The sequence below is a fragment of the Pithys albifrons genome, chromosome 1 (genome assembly GCF_047495875.1).
Source record: "Pithys albifrons albifrons isolate INPA30051 chromosome 1, PitAlb_v1, whole genome shotgun sequence".
Classification (NCBI taxonomy): Eukaryota; Metazoa; Chordata; class Aves; order Passeriformes; family Thamnophilidae; genus Pithys; species Pithys albifrons.
Window position 1 is genome coordinate 32,268,530 of NC_092458.1, and position 16,973 is coordinate 32,285,502.

The 16,973-nt window shown below is 36.5% G+C and overlaps 1 protein-coding gene across 2 annotated transcripts in view; it reads left to right on the forward strand.

Annotated features, from left to right (window-relative positions):
• The window catches only part of NALCN (sodium leak channel, non-selective), a 229,073-nt gene that overhangs the window by 130,897 nt on the left and 81,203 nt on the right, over positions 1 to 16,973 (forward strand). For both annotated transcript variants that reach the window (XM_071548846.1, XM_071548855.1), the window contains exons 14-15: positions 4,740 to 4,877; positions 9,789 to 9,863. In XM_071548846.1, coding sequence (XP_071404947.1) covers positions 4,740 to 4,877; positions 9,789 to 9,863 — 213 coding nt within the window. The remainder of the gene's footprint in view (positions 1 to 4,739; positions 4,878 to 9,788; positions 9,864 to 16,973) is intronic.

The window sequence follows — 16,973 nt, forward strand, 5'->3', positions numbered from 1 at the left end:
CTAATTTCACCCTTCTTTTGGCCATTACGACTTCCCCAGTGGACTGGCTTTCTCTCTAATACTAAGTATAAAAATACGTTTCCTATAATGTTTTTAATTGATCTGCCATCTCATATTTTTACATGTCTTCTTGGGCTGCACATATTGAGCCATGAGAAAGAACAGGGGTGGCTGGGCCCCTGAAGAAGGAATGGGAAGGGAAGATGTTCAAAGGCACATGTGTAAGCAGGCCATTTAGAAAATTCACTGTACGGAGAACAAAACACAGTGTATCTGACTTCCATGTCCTGGTATCTCATGGAGTTTGGGGCCATACACTGACTGCTCTGTTTCTCAGGTTACAAAGCTGTGAATGCTGCCTTTCTTTTAAATGGGTCAGCACAAGATGACAGCCAGGCCCAACTGATCTCAGCAGCAAAATTCCTCCAGTCTACACAAAACCAGGTCTCTGCTTCTAGCCTTGAGCTTGGAGAAAGTTCCAAATGTGAAATGTTAGCTCAACCTAAGCAACATCCATTAAAAAAGTCTTAATTCTCTGGTGCAGCTAAAGTCTCTGCGTCACTGCTACATTTTTATAGGACAGCTGCACTTCTCTCGGGTCATTACTGAGTGTCCATGACTGTGTTAGGAGGAAAATGTAAGTTTATGGTGGTAGAGCTGATTGCAAGGATATTATAGCAATGTCCTAAATCCTTTTAACTTAACTTGCAGAAGTAATCCCACTGACTGTAGAACTACTTCCATGAATATGACCATTGGGATTTGGCCTCTAAAATTTTGTGGACAAGCACCAGTTACAAGTACATGATAACTGTTGAATAATAATTTGTGTGGTACCACCCCTGTAACAGTTGGACAAGACATCAGAACTGGCAGTTGGGCTCATATATTTCTACCAAACCTTTGCCAATCTTCTACTATAAATAAAACAGGTAGTTTGACTTCCATCATCAAAACAGCTCGTTAAGTAATAGGGCATGAATACTCAAAGAAATTGGCAGTCTTTTCTATAACACAAATTAATTCAGAAAATCACCATTTGCATAAATCTCTAAGTCTTGTCTTCACAGATGTTGATTCTGTCAGCCAGTTGCATTTCAAATTCATTTAAAAATAAACAGTGGGAAATATACCTTTCAGCTAAAAATAACTTGCTCCAAACAAGATTGCTAGGTCCAAAGCACATACTCATTGTGCACTGCCTTATTTACTTAAAACTAATGTTTTGTCATGTACTAGATTTTAATGGTATAATAAAATGCTTAAATTATATTGAAAGGTCATTTTATATAAGTATATGCTTTATTGACAACTGGTTTAGATGGAAGATTAGATTTCTATGATGCTAAAAGAATGTCTTCTCCACATTAATCTAGTGCTTGTATTAATGAGGGGTCAAATCCTGGTATTGGAAGTATCTTTACACCTTGAAGAATTAAGTAAAATACATATTTTTTAAAACCAGGAAACCACAGGAATTTAGTGTTATTCATAAAGAAAGAACACTGAGTGGTTCAGTTATCCAGTCCCTTAGTTGTTTTTAAAGCCAGCAGTGGGGTATATTACTTAATGTAGTGCCCACCCTGTATTTCAGCAAGGAGTGCCACATCAGTCAGGTATGACTGCCACTGGCTCCAGAGATGCTCTGAGTGCAGGGAAACAACTGACCTCATTTAGCTTCACTTGCCTGTTATGAAGGGAACCTGAGACCTGAGAAGCAGTGCTGAACACTGATAGGATTGTTGTCTTCTTCACCCTCAAGCACCACTGACTGAATTTTCTGCTTATTTCATGCATGCTGAGTTGTCTACAGAAGGCCTCTCTTAGATAAAGATCCCAAATGCTTCCTTCTCTGCATGTTTTGCATGGGGGAGCAAATGATTTTTTGTAAGGAAGGGAATCAGTTATAAGAGTTTGTAATTTTGCATGATATGGAGTCCACGTGCCTGTATGTAAGGGGACACGGGTTGGCAGGTTCCTAGTTAAGGCCATACTTAAGGAATGTAAAGTAGAGGGCACTGTGCAAATTCCAGCACTCGTGTTTAGCCTCTCCTAATACATGACATACCGAAGACTTTATCCACCATAAAGAATTTATAGAAAAGTACTTGTGAGCAGTTTTCTCTGCTGCTTCTAGTTCATGCTGGCCTCTGTTCTCTCTGGGATCTGTGTGTTGAAAAGAAAGGTTCAGTCTTTATATTTGGTCACGGTGTTGCTGATGTAGAAATTAAAGTCTGATGTTTAACTTTCTCTCCCATTGTGTGTGATTGCTCACTTGGATGTCTTGTACGTCTCCATGTACATCTTAGCTTCATTTCTTGAGAGTGATTTGGACTTGTAGGCTTAAGCATCTCTGAAAAAAAATGATTAGTGTGAGTTAATTATGAAAAGCAACTGTAAAAATAGCTCTCAAACTCCTTGGTCTTAACCTAGCAGTATGTTTATGCTTTTGTCTGTTTCAGAGTGCCATAGGAATAGCAGCAATAAGAAACCAAGTTGGACTCTGATAAGGGGCTTTTTTTGTGAGAGTCAGCAGGCAAATATATTACAAAACCTTCAGCATTTAAATGTTTGGAACTCCTCTAACAGATTAAAATTCACAGTTCTTCCTCTGAACATGATCTAGAGGCAACATGATCCAATTTTTGCACTTTAAAATATGTATTAATTAAATAGAGGAGAAAAAGCTTTGGTCCTAGGATCCTTAGCTTTTGTCTTAGGTCAATGAAAGAATGGAGAGACAGTGAGTATCAGTGGCCTTCTGATACTGATACCTGATACTGCTTAGTTCTTAACTTTCTTTCTGACTCAGCAGTCTCTCTCTGAGGCAATCACCACAGTCCACCTAAGAGATGGATTCAATGATCCTTGTGAATCCCTTCCAACTGAGGACATTCTGTGATTCTGTAAAATTGTTCTCTCCAATGGGACACTCCAAAACTCCTTTTATGCAGTGCCTGCATAACAAGATGCACCAGATTAGATTGTCTCTGCCTTACCCAGTCCTGTTACACCACTGCAGCATGCTTTGTACTTGCAGTCCATCATTTCAGATGTTAAGCAAATAACCCTTGATTTCATTATACAGAAACAGAATATAGCAAGTCATGCCACATCCTTCTTATTATTTCAGATAGCTGGAACCAGCTCCTTGTCACCAAATATTAGTGGTGTGTTGCACCCATAGGGACATCCCATAGTCCAGAACCAAGTGCTTTATGTATGCACAACGATAGTCTTCTCTAGAGTAAAATGGCCTTCACTGCAGGTGAGAAATCACAGTCTGGAGTGGACTCCATTAAGGGTGTGGGTGTAACCTGTTTGCATTGAAAGAAACTACTTAAAGAAGTAATTGTTTGTTTGAAAAACTGCAAAGTTGATAAGAAGCCCAAGTGAAGTGTTTGCCGGTGGTTTGTAATAGGAATATAAACCTAAAGTCTCCCACACAGTTATCTTTGCCTGCATTTTATTGTTTGCTAAGCACACAGGTTTATATATCTACATGTTTTCAGCTTTTCCAGCATGCATTTTGGCTTAGGGTAAATTGATGTGAAGGACTGTCTGGGTACTGTTTTCCCACGGGTTTGACAAGAAGAATCTTTTGTGCCATTGCATTAATGTGTTAATCCGCTGTTGTTGGGAGTGTCAGGCACACTGAGCACAGACCTAATATATCTTTATAACTGTGTTAACATCTTGAATTCTACAAATCCTATTAACTGTAAGCTTCATTGCTAATGTCTTCAGTTTCTAACTCTTTTTTGTTATGCATAAACTTCATAAGATATCAGCTTTGATCCTCGATGTCTGGAAAGAGAGTACTTTCGATATCAGGTAAAAGCAAAAGAAACTTACACAATAGATTGGCCTCATTGAGACAGTTAAGACTATCAAGATCCACACTTCATTTTGATACCATAGTCCATCTTCCGTTTCCTAGGCAGTCTGCAGTCTTTAGTACCTGTGTAAGATGTACATGTTGCAACTACGCTTTGCTCACATTGAGTTTGATTTTGGTTGGTGCTGGAGGCTCCAGTTGGGGTTTCAAAGGCGTAAGGCATCTGGGTTCTAGACTTACCTACTTTCATAAGTTCTTATCACCAAACAAATTGTTTGAAACATTTCCATTATTTCCTCTATTTCTGGCATGCATGCCTGGTCTGAAGGGATTTGAAAATGTTACAGGAACAGTTCCACAAAGAGTGCTATTTACAAAGTATGGAGGAACAATCTGACTGACTGAATCAATTCCAAGTACTGAAACCTTGCCTTTTGTTGGTTGATCTCATCTGTGGGATGCCTAAATTGCTTCTGCTATTAAGATTACATAAATGTATGGTCACATTTAAGTATAACACTTTATTATGGGCATATTTATAGAGAGACAACACGGAAGAAAAACAATCACAATGCAGTATAACATTCAAAACAATAATCTCTGATGCTCAGAATATTTGTCCTCTTCTTGCTGCCCTGAAGGAAACCATAAAGCTCTTCGTATGGGCTCATAGAGCTAGGACTATGTTACAAATTGCAGATTATAGTTCGAAGGTTAAGCTATTGATTTGTCCTATAGCTCATGAATAGCTTTTCACTTGGCTTTAAAAGTTGAAATACATTTGTTAAGATTTAAAAAGGAACCCAAAACACTTCTGCTCGATTGAATCAACTTCAGGAATGTGTCAATAATACAATATTAATTTAATTTGTTAATATGTTGGTAATTCTCTTTTTTGCAGGCATTCATGTCAATGTTTCAGATTCTCACACAGGAAGGATGGGTGGATGTCATGGATCAAACACTGAATGCCGTAGGACATATGTGGGCACCAGTCGTTGCTATTTATTTTATACTGTATCATCTTTTTGCTACTCTGGTAAGTTTTCCCTCATAAATTTACTCTGCTTTTGAATTATTCTCATAGCTCTTGTATTACTTAATAATCTCAGCTCGTTAAAACTAACTGTGATGCTCATTTTTAGCATAGGGCTTTAGGATTAATTCTGTGATGTGGTAGAATTAATTTACCCTTCAGCCATGTGGTATAAGGTAGTGGCCTTTGTTGTGGTGTGATGTGTTTTTATAAGTCACACTGGTGGATTATCAATATAATTGTTATCTGTCGTGTACCTTCACAGCTCTAATGATCGCAGAGTTAAGTAAGTGATTTGTTTTTATCATGTAGAAATGGTCTCCTCAGCTTCCATTGCATTCTCTTTGCAACAGTAATTAAAGTAAGAAATATAAAAGCTTAGGATATAAACTATTAAATAGTAATCACTAGATTCCTGTTGTTGGATACAAAATCAATGCATATGTATCATACATACAATATAGAATATCAAGCAGTAATTTGGCAAGAACTAACACAGCATTTCCTGCATGTATACGGAAATGGAGATTATATCTAAAAGCCACATTTTTGTCTATGCATTTCAAATGAGATTATTACATTATTTTATAGAGAAAATGGGAAGGAAAACATCTCTTTGGTTATCCTATATCAGTAAAGGCTCAGTATTGTATTTTGAATACCAACATAGAGAAAATACCACAATCGGGGAAATAACCATTTTATGCAACCTTAATTCACTCCTACTATTGCTCATTTTGTATTTTTCTTTCATTGCAGGTATTGATGCACTTACTCTTATTTTTACTTTCTTCATTCTATTTTTATTCTTTGCTCAGTTATTTACTTATATAAGGTACTAACTGTTTTTATACAATCTCCATCAGTTTCTGTTTACTTCTTTTACTTTACAGTATGTTTTGTTTCACTTCTAAGGATTGAATAATCAGACTGTCATTGTAGGTGCTGCGGATTCCTTCACATGGATTGAACACTTGACCAGTTTATAGATGGCAATAAAATGCATTTCATGCTTATAGCTGCTTAGCCAAATTAAAGTAAAAGCCAAACTAACGTAGGTATCAGCAGATATATAGGACACATAATTCGCTCACAAGGGTCAGGAAAAACAACTTTTGATACTGCAGTGGTCTTTAAAATTCTCCAGGAACTAGAGATAGAAAGCAAAAGAGAAGTGAGTTTTGGTCATTGATTTTAAAGCTGCTGTTGGTAAGAGAATCTTGTTGATGTTTTTCAATTCTTCGCCAAAAACATTTTCTGATCTGGAATCTATTTTTACCTCTTACATGAGCATTAAGCAAGTCCATAAAGTGTCAAGTGGTCTCTGTGCTAAAAAAATCACTTCTTAATTGAGAAGTAACTTAGCTACAGGAGCAATTTCAGTACTCTGCTTTATGTTTCATGTTTTGAAAGAGTCATCTGGGACTTCTTTATTTGTTTACTCAAAGCACTTATTTTGCTAGAAGCAAAGTCTCTTTTCAGTACACCATCCTCAGCCCTTTTGCAGGGAGTTTGTATTTAAGTACACAGTCCTTGCTTTGCTTTTTTCTCATTCACCTATGCAAATATTACATGAATGAAGAAATTCTGCAAAGACAACTGTACAGAATTACCTGGGTTTACAAAGTTTTTAGTTTCAGTTCTAACATCTTCCGCAGATCCTGGAAGAGAAAAACTATGGAGGACAGAGTTGTGTGTAGGGAAAAGTAGTTTAAAGAAAGAAAATAACATGGATCTGGTAAGAGAGCATGAAAATGGTTGGGCTGCTACTAAAAACAAAAAGTAGCATTCTAAGAATAAACAGCCATCAGTGAATAATGAGTGAAGTCAAATGAAGAAATTACTTTCACCAGCTAGCAGAGGGAGGAGGGTTAGAATTGAGAGAGATAATTGCAGGCATTTGGCAAAGCACACTGTAGAGCCTTGGAAATAAATTAATAGGTTTCACATTAGAAGGCAAAGAAAAGTTAAAGCTCAAAAAAGGTCCCACTGTTGGAAACAAGGACTGTTATTAGTTGAGATGGCAGCAAAAGAAGTTAAACAAATAACAAGTTTCCATTTAACTTTTATGGTACATCAACTTTGGTTCTTGTTGAAAAAAAGAAAAAAGGGAGGAAGAAAGTCTTGCCTTGATACCAGTGCATGAATCAGCAAGGCTGTAAAGGGTGGTATCTTAAATGGATGCTCTAATTCTTTTCAGTGTGGAACTGTACTTTCTTAACTGGTATGCTTTGAGCTGCAGGTACTGGTGTATCATAGAATGTATAACATATCTGAAGAAGGAAAACACCGTACTGTAAAATCCTGACAGAATTGTAGCACAACTGTTCATCACCAACTAGGCATCAAAGTAGTTTGCATGTGAAAACCCTCCCTTGTTGGGAGGGGAAGGAAGCACCTAAGATTCATAACTTCTTGATCGTTGAGAGGAACAACAAAAGTCAGAGGGTCCACAAACAATCAGAAGGTTCCAGTTAGCATGGGAATTGGTGTCTTAGTCCCTGACCTACTATATAAGCACGTGGCAGTGGGTATTGGATAAAGGGGTAGGGTGAAAGGGAAGAGAGAAACTAAAAAGGTAGAGATGAATTAAAGACAGAAAGAGGAAAAGAGAAAGAGAGAAAAAGAGATTACCAGTCCTGTTTACAGTGTCCATCCAGCTGGAGGATGCCAGTCCTCATTTCAGCATCAATCCAGCTGGTGTCAATCCAGCTGTGCCAGTCTGGCCACCGAAGTACTGGAGGGCACCCCCCATGCCTGAGTGAGTATCTTTTTGTGGACAGGTTTTTTCTCCACCCGGAAGACCGATTTCTCACTTCCTGTGCTAATTAGTTATCATGCATAGTCTGTTCTTTCAGGCTTTTTTGGAAATATGGTAGGGGCCTTTGGTGGTTTCCCACCCTCCAGTCCATGACAGCTTCCTGCCACTCTTACACCTGCACTGTACTGTATTGTGATTATTTCTCACAGAAAAGGGCTGCCCTATCTCTGCCTGGCCCTTCTCCAGCCAAATCTTGTTCTTTCTCATGGTAGGTTAACACCAACAGTTCTGGTCTGTTGTTATTAATAGTCCTTGGCTGGCTCCACAGCCATCCAGTCATCAGAGTTTTAGATATGCATACTAGCTCCTTCTTGGAACTGAGAGCTCAAAAAGGATCTCAGTTTGGACCACTGTTTATAGGGTCATTAGACAGTGGGCTTTAAGTCATAGTAATTTTCCATCCTGGATGTGATTTGAGTCAGTAACTTTCTTTGAAGTTTCAACAACAACAACATTATTCCACTTGGGCTGTTGCTCAGGCAAGAAAATTAAATTTCCAAGGCTGTTCATTAAAAACCAGGTGCTCATTAGATACCTGATAGTTCCTGGAAATAGACAATGTTTCTGATAAGCTCAAGAGGAGCTTAGTCCAACATCAAGGTCAAAGCCTAACGAGCATTTCTCAGATCATAGTGTGGCCTGGGGAAGGCAGAGGAGAGTGCATCACCACAGTCGATCCTATGACTAAAATCAGCTTCTCTGGGTGTCTACATTGTGCCAGGGATTATGTATTATCTCAGAATTCTGTCTTGCTTTGCCATTCTGAATGCCATTTTTATTGCATTGTTCATAGTAGTTGGATTGTTAAAAAGTGTATGTGGCACATACATCTTTGTTAACAGTTGTAGGAAATTCTACATATTGCTAATGCCAGTCTCCTGTTAAAAGAACATTGTTTTTTCTGAACACTGGCAGTTTTTAAATTCATAGACCGGAGTCCTTCCTGTGTCTTCTGTGCCTTTATAAATCACACAATGAAAGAAAATCTTGTCTTGGAATAAGGTCCAGACACTCAACTCAGATGTACTTTCTGGTGTACTAAGACACTTAAATTTCATATTCTATATAGGTGGGAAATAAGTTCCCAGTGCGAAAGGTAAACTTATCCTTCTTTTACAACAGTGGTCGAAGGATATGTCTGCTCTGGTTGTCACTCGGTGGTCCAAGACCACAGAAATATTCTAGGACTGTAACTCTTTTTTAAAAAGAGCCAAGAGTCCTTCTGGTATCTAGGAAATTGGTGGCTGCCTGTAGGAAGCTCAGGATGTTAGAGGATGTTTGCACTGAACCTGAGATACTAAAATCTTTGCAGTTGCTGACAGCTGTTAAGCTATGTATGAATGTATTTACTGCCTTAAGATGTGAATTGTCTGAGGATATATGCTGAGCGATGGAATCCTCCCTCACCTACCGCACTCTCCTAATTCCATCTCCTTCTGTCCCATTTTAAGCTTCTTTGCCCTCTGCTCAATATTTGTACACAAAGAAAATATAATAATCTGATGCACACATTTTTTTCCCCCAGATTCTTCCTCCTAGAAACATATCTGCACAATATTTAATGTATAGTAAATGGAGGTATATAAGTTTTCTATGCTGGGGCTCCTAAGCATGCAAATAAGGAGGCAGCTTACTTTTCTTTTGAAGTAAAGTTAGACAATTTTCACAGAGCCAATCTGAGCATAAAGGAAGTCTATAAAGTAAATTACTGTGTTAAGTGGCTGAAAACTCACACCTTAATTGAAAACTACCTTAACTTTACAAGCTGTTTTAGGATTTTGCTTTGTGGGGTTTCTTAATTGTTATTTCTAATTAATTTAATTTTCATGTGAAATATATTTTCATGAGTATGGTCATCAAACCTAGAATTCAACATTTTTAAACTCATAATAATTGTATGGTAAGATAAAAAAATTACTAATTGCAAAATGACTAGCAGATATTGTAGTAACAGGTGATATTAGTTCAAAAGATGTCGTAGGCAAGAATCTTTAGTTCAGTAGGGCCATCTTTTCATTTTTCCATGTTGTCTAATAATACTTCTTAAGAAAAATAAGATAAACTTTAACAAATTCTTTACAATTGTTTTGTAGATTCTACTCAGCTTGTTTGTTGCTGTTATTTTGGACAACTTAGAACTCGATGAAGATCTAAAGAAACTTAAACAAGTAAGAACATATTTTTATTGTACTTGGAAGTAATTTCAATAAAGCATTATTTTACTGGTATTTTATGTGGTAAAAGATGGGAAACATCTTCATCACAATGAGTAAAACAGTGGTTGTGGAAGAGAATAGCAGTATTTTGTTAGATAGTTTTACCATCACACAGTGTGAGGGAAAAAATTAAAATATTGTAAAAGAGGTTTAGAAATTGGTTAAAGTACTCAATGAAAGTCAATTTAGATCCTCATGTAATTGAAATAATTTAAAATCACAGCTATGTCATCTTTTTGCTTATAAACTAATGAAAGGGGTCTGTGCCCATGCTTTATGAGCACAGCACAGCTTCATTGTAGGGGAGAGTACTGCCAGGGGTCTGGAGACAGGAAGGGGTAGAGTGTACTCAGGTCAATATGTCAGGGGAGGGCTAAAGATGCTTGGCAAAGTTAACTTGCTTGATTGGGAACCAAGAAGTCATTCTCTCATGCTTGAAACCCCAAACATCAATCACATAAAACGAATGTAACTAGAGAGTTCACATGGGCCTCTCTGATTTTGTGGACAAATCACCACAGAGGAAGGTATCTGTAGCTTTCACATAAATCTATAGCTGTGCTTTAATCTGCGCAAGGAGCAGCAAAGTCATCAATGTTTCGTGCACAAAATAGCATGAGCTAACACATGGGAAACTCTTTTGTAAAATTTGCCTTACAACCTTCTTTCACCCACCATTTGCTGGTTTTGTTTGTTTTTAATATGCATTGGCAATTGTCATCAATTCTTGAAGAATAATCACCCAGACAATTGAGATATTTTACATTGAACTCTTACATGAGAATATTTTATACTTACTTTAAATTTTTCTTTATATAAATCAATACAGAAATCAATATGGCTTTTGCTGCTGCAGTATTAAAAATCAGTATGTATTGCAAACTTGAAATAAGTTAAAAGGCTAAGTATTTTCTGCCACAAAGAGATACAAATACTCAATTTCAGTTAATCAGCTCCTATAAGTGAGACATCTTACAGTTGATTTTGGGATGGCCTGACAGTCTTGAGTTTGCAAACTGAGCAGGCCAAATCAAATGCATTCATTTTTCTCTTTACCAGTCTCAAGAGGTAAAATGATCTGAAATGAAAATGGCTCAGTTGTATGACAAGCAATGTCATATCATCCTGATCCTCTTACAAGAAATTTTTCATAATGTCTGCATGAGTTAGAAGCACAACTCAACTTTCTGAGGTGAAGGTGTTATTATGTGAAATCCAGTGGCTTTTCCATGAAACGTAGCAGCTTTAATGCATAAACCACTTTAATAATCTACATCTTTGCTTCTTAAATGGCAGGAGCATGGCTTTGTGCTTTAGCAGCTAGCTCTGGAACTGGTGAACAAAAAGCAGGGATAAGAGGCCACTGTGTCAGTCTGAAATCTTCTTAACCTGGTAGGAGTTCTGTCTCTGTGATGGCAGTAGGGTACGCTCCAGTAAAAGACATAATTTTTTAATAAGTCCCTCAACTTCATAGAATGCAGCAGAATAACTACATGAGTGTGATGCTAGGCTAGAATTAAACTGCTTTGTCAGTCACCAGGCCGTCTAGTTACCATGCCACTGACAGACTGTTTCTGTGACCTTAGTAGTTATTTAATCATAGCATAGCACTTTACCATTGGATATACCAGTTTTGTTGACTGGCATAATGTTATATGCATTATATGCCATTTTGATGTATAAAAATATCCAGGATGGCTGGCACTTCTTCACTTCTACTTACTCTTTTGAAATGTTCTTTTAAACAGTAGCCTCTCTTCAAAGACTATTACTCCATACTGCATTCCCTTCTGGTATTTTATGCAAATTAATGGTATATGAAGTGTTGTATATTTTAAAAATGCTAAGGTAAAAGGGAGTAAGGGGTCGGTTCTTGAAGCTGAATGATGTAGAATTACTGAAATAAATGTACAACTGCTTAAGTATCTAGAACATAAATTATTTCCTGTGGGGTAAATGCGATGGTATTGCAGGCTCAGTGCTGACAGTGACTGTGGTCTATTATACTGAAATATTGATTGCCTTATCTCAGAAGATGCAGTGAAGAGTTTTTTATTCAATGATATTTTGAACTCTCCACTAAAAAGTCGACCGTAAGAAGGAGGATTGTAAAATAATTCTTATTTTAATAAAGAATATTTCTGTAAAGAAATAGATCTGTATTGCTGCACAAGAAAATTTTTGACATCTATAGTTAAAAGATGAATGGTGTTCAAAAGGATGAGTAAAATAATTCAAATTGTTAATGTAAAAGGCATTGCTGGATAATGGTGAAACTATAATGCTCTACAAAGTCTTTCGATCCCCATGGCAGTACTTTTTGCCCTGCCTTTACAGGCTGTAAAGCTCAAGACCAAAAGCTCAAGGCCCTGGACATTTGAGGTGATGAAATACTGAATGTTTTTCAAGGAAGGAAGGAGAGTATATTTAGGCTAGAAATCACACCTAGCTAATAATTCCTTTTGGGCTGTGTTCCTCTTAATTATGACTTAATTTCTTTTCTGGAACTTGATAAGAAATATTTTATTACTTATATTTCAGATTATTGGGAAAGGACTAATTAGTTAATATTTGTAAAATGTAAAATGATATGTAAACACCAGTTTCAGTAAACGTGTTTAAATATGAATAAATCAAAGCAAAAACGCATTAAATGACTTGGAGATTCTAAATAAGATTGTAAAATAATGTATTTAAAAGCAAGTAAACTTTTAGAATTAAATTTACCAGAGCAAATTTAGTTAAGGATATACATCATGATTCAGTTTTTAATTACATCATTACATAATACTCTTTCCAAAAGTCTGGCCTCATTTACTGCAAGGAGTAGATAGAGCTCATTTTTATAAACCATCAGTCAATATTGTTCCTCTTTATTGTACAGTGTGTGATCTTGTGCATTATTTATTGCACAGTATTCAAGCTTTGCTACAAAGACAAAACTATTAATCTCCTTTCAGACTTTTTTATGGTACCCCTCATAAGTATGTAGAACAAACATAAACCTTGTAAAATGTTTATTTTTGAGTGATTTACTTAGCAGCACAGGTACACATAGAAGTAGAATCTGTCTTTCCAAGACACCATTCAGCTGGTTTAGGAACAGAATAATTCTTTTTATTCTTACAGCTTATTTCATTTGCAATGCATCTCCCATCCTCTGCCATGTGTCGTCCTCTCATCTGTCTGCCATGAGAGCTCGAGTGAAAAGGGTTTGTACTATAGCTCACAGTCAGCACCTATCTGTGTAACAAACTTGAACCTCTGCAGTAATCCAGACTAACCCTAACATGCTACTTAATGTCCACGTATGACATTGATCCTGCTCATCTTCCTGGGAGGTCCTTTTCTCTGGAGTTCGGTACATCAGTTATGCGGACAGTATCAATCTTAGGCACAAGAAATCTGTCAGCTACAATACTGACTTCTTTCTCTTTTATACCTGTCTTCTCCACCTTCTCCATGAACTCTTGCTCCAAAGTTAAAAAAGAGAGGATTTCTTTGATTTTTTTGCCTTTTGTGATAAAGTTATAACTTTATTTTTAAATTCAATATTCTTAGCAGCATTTGAAGCATGAATTTCCTTTGTAGCAGCTGTGTTAGCTTGTCACATCATATTTTTCACATATTTACTAGTTCTATTATTAATGTGTTTCTATCAAATTGTCTTGATATGAAGGCAGACTGATTAGTTTCTCATTTCCCATGCTTTATCCTCAATCCCTTTTTTAAGAAGTTAGTCATATTTACCACTTTTCTTTCTCTCTCTCCAGAGTTTATTTAGATGACAAATTATTTACCACTACTGTATGTCAGCCTTTTTATATCTGAGATCCTTTAGAAGTCTTGAGTGAGTGTTATCAGGTGTTGGAGTGTGACAAATTGACTTTGTGTCAGTTATCTTCCAAACATTTTTTGAAGGATCAGTTTTTGGCGTGGTTTAGGGTCTCTTTTTACTTCATCTGTGGTCAACACTATTCATTTTTCTTTCTTGTTTGGGTTTTATTTTTCAGAACACACTTGATTAATAGTATGTTGCTCTTTTACACTTGCTGCTTTCTTCATATTCTTGAAAACTTTCTTATTAGATTTTATTTCTTTCTTTGGAAAGTAGTTTCTTGAAATCTTTCATGATCTGCCGTTATTTTTATACAAAAAAAAGATTACTAATATTTATGCTCTTTATTATCTTGCTTAGCATATGGCTTCTCTTTCTGAAACATATCCATTTACTTTTAAAAGTCTTTTTTGCCCTCCAGTTGACACTGCTGGCCTTTTTGAACTTTTTGGAGTTTTCCTGTAGGTGGTAGATGTATTCTGTGCTTCTAAAAAAGGATATCCAAGGTTATTCCATACACCCCCTTTCCCTGTTTCTGTCACTTGGCCACTCCTTTAAATTTTTTTTCAAAAGATTTATGATTTTAAGTCATCAAATTTTTAAATTTCAACTCAATGTAGTGGATGAATTAGACTTGCTACTTGTAAAATAAAATCTGAGTTTAAGAGCATGTTTATCACTGTTACAGAATAGCTCTTTCATATTTATGTCATAAACTAGATCTTGTTCAGTAATAAACCATAATGTGCTTCTTCACTTAGGTGCTCTCTGGCTGTATAATTCAGCAAGTAGTCACTGATGAGTAAAAGGTTAATTTCTTTCTTCTACCTAAACATAAATAAGGATAAACAAAGGCTTCCCTCTATTATTACTGCTTATCTTTAGGCCTTGAATACTACTTTGCATATTGAAGTTACTTTCCAATCCTCATTTACATGTGCAGAATATTTCTTCCAGTTTGGCACACAATTTCAAGGCAAAGGGATCCTGTGCTGTTTATATATGCATTTACCTTATTCACTTTATTGACTGCAGAATTTCTGTATCAAATAGCACCACTCTTTCACTAGTGCCTTGTACTGTCAATCTGGATAACATGTTGTGTGTTCTGCATATTCTGATTCTGTAGGATCCTATTGCTTGTTCCTTCTACTGAGTTTATGAGGTGTATTTTGTGTTAACATCGTGGAGGTTTTAGTAACAGGAAGTCTAATTCAACCATGATATTTTTAGAGGTTTTTCTCCTAATATAAAAGACTGTATATATGTTACTCGTGTCTAGTTTTATGTCCTCTCCTTAATATGGCTTTATTTCTTATGTTTTCTGTTTCCTATTAGAATTTTGTAAACTTTTAGGATTCCCATAGCCTCATTGTGTACAGAGAAACTCATGTTTATCTTGTTGATTATTCCATTCTGGGCTTACTCTGCTTTTTCAGTACCTGCTCCCTTAAGCAGCTTTCACAGCCAGTGATGTTCCTTTAAAGTGTTATGGAGGTTTAAGCACTTAGGTAGAATTCATCTTGCTTCACCAATTCATTATAAAGTTTTATATGCAATTTGAAATATTCATGTAGATTTCCTTCACTAGTCACTGAACAGTAGTAAGTAGATTCTTTTGGAGGGCAATTTGGAGAGACATGCATTTTGTTTGTAGGGCAGCTACAAGAAAATTTAGAGCTAACCATAAGGTTATCTTCAAGCACCCCTGGCTATATGAATCATCTTTCCTTCATCTGCGGCATAGTTTGAAGCTTACAGCAATGACACCTGTGTGACACTGCTACTCAAGTGTTTATCCCAGCTTCCTTTGCACCATACAAAGTGAATCCCTCCCAAGCTTACATAAGTTAAATGAAATAGCTGTGGAATAATGGAAAAAAAAAGTTAAAACCAAAGGCAGGGATAAATTACTGTCTTTCATAACAGAGGAAAGGTACTACTAGAGGTCCATGATTATCTTGGCTGGGGTCTGTGCTGCTCAATATTCATGAGTTATCTAAAAATGGGGTGAATAGTGAGGTGAGAGCATTTGCAGATGGTGCAAAGTTAGTAAAGGCATGCAAAATTAAAGCTTACAGTGAAGTATTTATGTTTGTGGTTGAGAAATAAATTTTCAGATGAAGCATAATGCAAATAAATACACATAGAGAAGCAGCCCCTTAGATATATAAATGTAGGCTTGAATTAAGCTGTCACCAGTCCAGAAAGATTTTTAAATCATTGTAGGTATTCACTATCATGTCAGTTCAGTGTTTATCAAAAGAAAAGGCAAACACATTTTTTTAGATTGTTAGAGAAAATTGTTAAAAAGAAGTGAAAATATTGCTGTTCTGCCATCTGCATCCAAGATGTTTCCTTGTCTTGAATACTGCATGCAGGTCAGATCAAAGCATCCTTTTAAAAATAAGATATAATAAACCAAGAAAAGGTATCAGCAAGGATAATGAGGGTGATCTTCAGCTCGTAAATGAGATGACGGCTGAGCAAGCTAAGAAAGCGTTAAATCACAACAGGTATGAGAAGTTGCATAGGAAAAGACAATTTTATTTCTTCTACAGTAAGAAAAAGAGTGAGCACTTAAGCAAATCAAATGGGTTTAGTTTTAAGGCAAATTAATGGAATGAAAATCCTGTATGGGCTGATAGTTTAGATGTAGCTTTCAGCCCCAGAGGTTGTCAAAACTGGGAAAGCACACAGGGAGTAAAACTACTCTGTCTTTGATCTGTTCTTAGACTCCTTTAGCTGGTCATTATCAGAGACAGGGTAATGGAGAGATGAACCTTTGATCTCACTAGTGCACTCACTCTTACACCCCTGGTGTTTCATCATTTGAATAGTATTTCAGAAGCAATTTTCAAATAGCATAAAGAAGAACTCACTGGTGGCTAAAACCATGTGTGTCACCACTTTACTGCTTTGTAACTCCACAAGGGAAAGAGCAAGCATCTCAAGCATCTCTGAGCATGAATCATGGTCCAACTTCCTTGGTGTGTAATCTTACTTCTGTAATCCTATTGCCTGGAATTCCACTCTTAAAATATATAAGATTATATATATTTATAATTTTAATAGTATTAAAATATAAAATTTTCTTTGTTTACCTATGCCTGTGATTACAACCCCAGCTTACCTCACTGACATTGGAGAGTTTATCTGACGGTTTGTATCAGCCAAGATTTTTGTGTCCCTACTTCACTACTGGAGAATCAAAGCTGAAGTGA